Source organism: Copadichromis virginalis, linkage group LG2, assembly GCF_057382275.1.
Source record: "Copadichromis virginalis isolate Kocher_CV1m ecotype Utaka linkage group LG2, C_Virginalis_male_GT1.1, whole genome shotgun sequence".
In the NCBI taxonomy this organism is placed as follows: Eukaryota; Metazoa; Chordata; class Actinopteri; order Cichliformes; family Cichlidae; genus Copadichromis; species Copadichromis virginalis.
The window spans coordinates 29968461-29973252 of record NC_140619.1 but is presented as its reverse complement, the minus strand read 5'-3'; the positions used below and the strand labels follow the sequence as shown (position 1 = coordinate 29973252).

At 35.1% G+C, this 4792-nt stretch overlaps 1 protein-coding gene across 1 annotated transcript; it reads left to right on the top strand.

Moving 5' to 3' along the window:
- Positions 1-1171: 1171 nt before the first annotated feature.
- On the top strand, positions 1172-4537 carry LOC146717594 (uncharacterized). Its single transcript, XM_085478325.1, has 5 exons — positions 1172-1330; positions 2397-2717; positions 3264-3515; positions 3605-3724; positions 3939-4537. The coding sequence occupies exons 1-5, from the start codon at positions 1282-1284 to the stop codon at positions 4118-4120; spliced, it is 924 nt and encodes a 307-aa protein (XP_085334451.1). The 5' UTR covers positions 1172-1281; the 3' UTR covers positions 4121-4537.
- The last annotated feature ends 255 nt before the right edge of the window (positions 4538-4792 follow it).

Below are 4792 nucleotides of genomic sequence, written 5' to 3'. Positions count from 1 at the left end.
AAGAGTTTTAGATTTAAATAATTTTATAATTTTAATAACGACTTCGTCTGACATCATAGGTGTGATGATTTGCCCTGTTATTTCACTGAAGCTCTGCAGTTACAGAAATAAAAAAAATCAAACAAAAAATGAAACAAAGCAAAAAAGAAAGAAACAAATATGCAGAGTACTTTTATTTTACGAATTTCAAAGAATAATAAGATGAGTATACCAATGCTTTTCGTCAAAGTATTCACACACTGTCCTTTGAGGTTGGGATTCACATTTAAGATCAGTAGCCTGCGCAGGCAGACAATCTGAGCAGGCCTATGATTCAGATGAACACTTAGATGAGCAACAAAATGTTTCGCTCACTGAAAATGCTTTGTGCAGATTAAGACAATTTTCTTAAATGTTTATATCTGGATTATTGAGAATGCAGTATTTAAAACATACTTTTGAATAATAGTGTCACTTTTCAGAACTTGTACTGGTTTGAATGAGCATTGGTCAAAACAACCACTCAAACCACCAATTAGCCTAAATACCACAATCCCTAAAGTCACCCGTATAGAAAAGAAATAGAAAAAACTTATAAAAGACTTGCATCAGATGTGGCCTACTTCATATAGTGAATCATATAAGGCTTATATGATTTACTCATGAAAGTGGCCACTTTCATATATTGTTTTAGTAAGTATCCAAAACATACAAGTTTCATTTATATATTTTTTCTAGGGATCTTATTTTTTTTTCACTCTTGTATGCTTTTCATACAAGTTTCACACAAGACAGATACAAACTTTATAAGATTTATATATATGTTTTCCATATGGGCAGAGTGTACATTTTATAATGTTTTAAAAGTGTTTCTTTTTTCTTCATGGATGTGTATACAAGGTACTTTGTATCAGCAACAAAATATGGACTTAAGGTGGAATATAAATGGGGCTGCTGTTGAATTGCATTAAACTGCATGAATGTTGTAGACACTGAGTGATGGGCAGGATATGGTTAGTTTGTTACCGATCTAAAAATAGTCCAGTGACAGTGTGAGTAATAATTAAACAAAGTCTGTGGAAGATCTGTGAGGTTCCTTTTATTTCTGCAAAGTAATGAATATGCTAGTTGTACTTCCTTTTTCAAATTTCCACACACAGAATGAGAACAGCATTTCAAACGAGGCTGATCAGTAGCAGGAGCCATTTCTGACTGTTACCTGTTGGACAAATGTGCATATTATTTAATAAAGTACTCTGACGGCTGCCGACTGTGTCAACACACACTGAACATTGAGGAGACATGGAAGCTGTGCTGGGATTGATGGTGATCCTACTGGGAGTGTCTCATGGTGAGATATTCTTTTTACATGTGACACTTATCATTTAATACCTTTTTAACCTGTACAAAATATCTGACATCGTCATCAGAGATGTTAAAGCTGCACAAATACTTACCCAAAGTTACAATATGTGCACTTTGATTTATTTTATTTAATTAAATGTTAGAATCTATTGGCTACATCTGCAGTACATGACATTTGAGCAGAGCTTTAGTTCCTTTTTTTGTCTTTTTACCAGTTTTAGTAGCAGTGGTAAATTCTTAGCCCACTATGCACCTTGGGAGCCTTGTTGCAGTGTGTTTAAGTGAGTTTTAAACTGACTTTTTAAAGGACTTTATTCTTTCCATCCTTATCAGAGACGTCAAGCTTATTTGTTACTGTGATAAACTGCCTGATTTTGAAGAATCTGTCTCAACTTATCGGTTGGCTGTAACTAGGAATCCAGTTAAGTTATTTAAGTCATGCAGTCACTACAGATATGCTGAAGAATGTATAGGTTGCATTACTTTATCATTTTTAATGCCACCTTCAGAAATGAACATCTGTGTCCTGTTTGTGTGCAGATTCTTTTTTCTGAAATATTGCTTCCTGTTTTCTGTTTGACATTTATTTTATTTTGGTTACATGAAAATACTTTAGTTTTTGCACTCGGCTAAAATGTGGAGAATGTGTCTACCTGTATTTCTTAATTATTAATATATTAGTAAATGTTGGACAGATTCGTGTGATAACTTTGGGATTATGGATGCAGTATGTTTGTTCTTGAGGCTCTATTACCTACAATTGTCAAAACTACTACCTACTCTGAGTTAGATATTAAGAGCTGACAGATTTATGGCAGTAGTGCTACTTCAAATACTTTGATACCATTCAATCAAAACACTGGGTTATCCAAAACATAATTAGGCATTAGGTATAAACATGGTAATACAAAAACTACTTTTTAACAAGTAAAAGTCCTCGCATCAGTAAATTTTAGATTGCTGACCATGTTAATCAAATTGTTGTTGTAATTTATTAGGTAGAAACTAACAAATCACAAATGCTTTTCTTTTTAATGTTTCAAAATTTGCAGGTGTGGAAACTCACTGTGATGGCAGACGGGATGGAGCTCAGTGTTATGGAGCTTTGGGAGGAACTGTGGACATCCAGCTGATGGACAGCACTTCAGAAATACTTAGATACCAACTGTTAAAGAATTCATTAAAAATACTAAATGGGTTAAATAATAAGGTTACTTCTAATACCATGGCACATAGATCTAGCTTTTTCCCCAGTAATGGAACATTTAGGATCAATAACCTGAGTAGGAATGACAGTGGTAAATATACCCTTAAAATCTTTGATTCAGATGGAACAACATCAGGCGAGCGGACTTTACAGTTGTTCATTCAAGGTAAATGTTGGGAAATGCAGACTTTAATTTATGTAAATGCAGTATTGTTTTGGTAATCTTTATAACATACAGCACAGAATTTCAAATAAGTACACTTTGTGCATCCCCTGTTTTGAATTAGCAAACCATAAATAATGATAATCTACATGATGCACACTACATTCACTAAAGTATTGGGCCACATCTCTTAATCTTTGAATTCTGATGTTTATAGTTCCACTGGCACAGATGTATGAAAACCAAGCAGCTAGCCATGCAGTCTTCCTCTACAAACATTTGTGAATTAATGAATAATTGTAAAGAGCTCACTGAAATTCTGTATGTTACTGTAACAGGATGCTACCTTTGCAGCAAATAATTTTGAGATATTTCTTCCCTCCTATATTCCATAACCAACTGATAGTGTTGCAAAGTAGTAGATTTTAGGAACTATGGAAAATCAGCTACCAAGTTTCAGACCATGACCAAGTTACACAGAAGGAAGCACAGTGCATGAAAGTGCATCTTGTTATAGTACCAAAAGTCATCTGTGTGTGTTTCTCTCAGCTCCTGTGTCCTCTGTCCTGCTGGTCTCTGAGTGTCTGTCCCAGGGAGAGATGAGGGTATCCTGCTCCTCTGAGGGAGGGGACAGTCCTCAGTACAGCTGGACTCTGGATGGACGCACACTGACAGATGCTGAGCTCCTTTCTGGAAATAATAAGAGTAACAGCATTATTCTGAAACAGCAAGTCTCAGGACATCTGGTCTGCTCAGTGAGAAATCATGTCAATAGTGTCTCCAAAGAACAGAAGACCTGTAGTGAGTGACAACATTTTGAATAAAAGTCGATAATAACGACTAATTCACTTTTGAAGGTCTTTCATGAATGATCTGTTTTTTGCTCACAGGCTTCATTAACTGTACCTCAATCAATGGGACACAGATATTAGGGTGGGTGCATGCAGACAGTAACAGCCTGTGTATTGAACCAACAACTGAACCTACACCAGTCACACCAACTGCAGTGGGTAAGGAGACTAACATGTCAAATAAGCCTCTTTAATCAAACTGCCATCAGTGATGACACATGGTATATAAATGAATAAAAATGAACTCTGATGAAGGGGATGCATTCACGTATTTTTTCCCCTTTCTATAAACTATGGTACATGAGTGAAAACTCTACTGTGACTCTTCTCTCACAGCTCTAACTTGTCATAAACATTTTTGTGTCTAACACAGGTACTTCCTGGTTCATATTTGGTTTGAAAGCCGCTGTGGTAATTCTGTCATTAAGTGGGATTTGGATCTGGTTCACTTGGAAGAAAAAAACAATATTGGAAGGCCCTGCTGTCCCAGAAAAGGTGGAATCTCCAGATAACTCTGTTTTCATGATTGAAATGAGTCCTTACTCCAACACCTAGTGTCACCTTTCACCTGCTGTACATTTGTCACATATCCGTGTAGGTGTGGAAATAAGGATTAGAGTTTATCCTTTCCTTTTCATTCATTCCACATTTTTTTTCACAAGATAACAAGTGTGTATAAATTTTCCATAAATAGTGGTTCTTTCTGTAATTTTATATTTAGGTCCTGTTAAATATAATCAAAGTGGGAAAAACTCTCTGTCCTTCATAGTTTTTATTTTGTGTTTACATTTCATCTGTAGTGCTGAAGGACACATTTGTGTACAGATGTTTTCACCATTTGTTGTTTGTTGCTGCATTTTAAAATAATCAACCATATAGCTGACAATGTGATGTCAGTGTGTGAATAAAGTGCCAATAAAAGAGTTTATTTCTGGTAACTATGCAGGAAGAGTCAAAGAAAAGAGACCATGGAGAACACAGAAGTAAGAACTTGGTGCTTTAGATGAAAAGAGAAAAAAAGAACAAAAGTTAAACTTAAACATTGAAGTTAAAAGTGAATATCTTTTTCTCTTTGTGGTAATTAAGTAAAATTAACTTATTTAGCGCTTTTCACAGATAAAAATCACAAAGTGCTTCACAAATGGTGTAGTGTCGGACAATAGAAGTTAATTTTTGGGAAATTGATGCCAACAAAACTTTAACCTTGTTAAAGTGTGAGAAGAGATC

Coding starts and splice junctions, on each gene's coding strand:
- LOC146717594 (XM_085478325.1), top strand. CDS start 1,282: ATGGAAGCTGTGCTGGGATTGATGGTGATCCTACTGGGAGTGTCTCAT. Junction 2,718..3,263: donor TTTACAGTTGTTCATTCAAG/GTAAATGTTGGG, acceptor TGTTTCTCTCAG/CTCCTGTGTCCTCTGTCCTG. Junction 3,725..3,938: donor AGTCACACCAACTGCAGTGG/GTAAGGAGACTA, acceptor TGTCTAACACAG/GTACTTCCTGGTTCATATTT.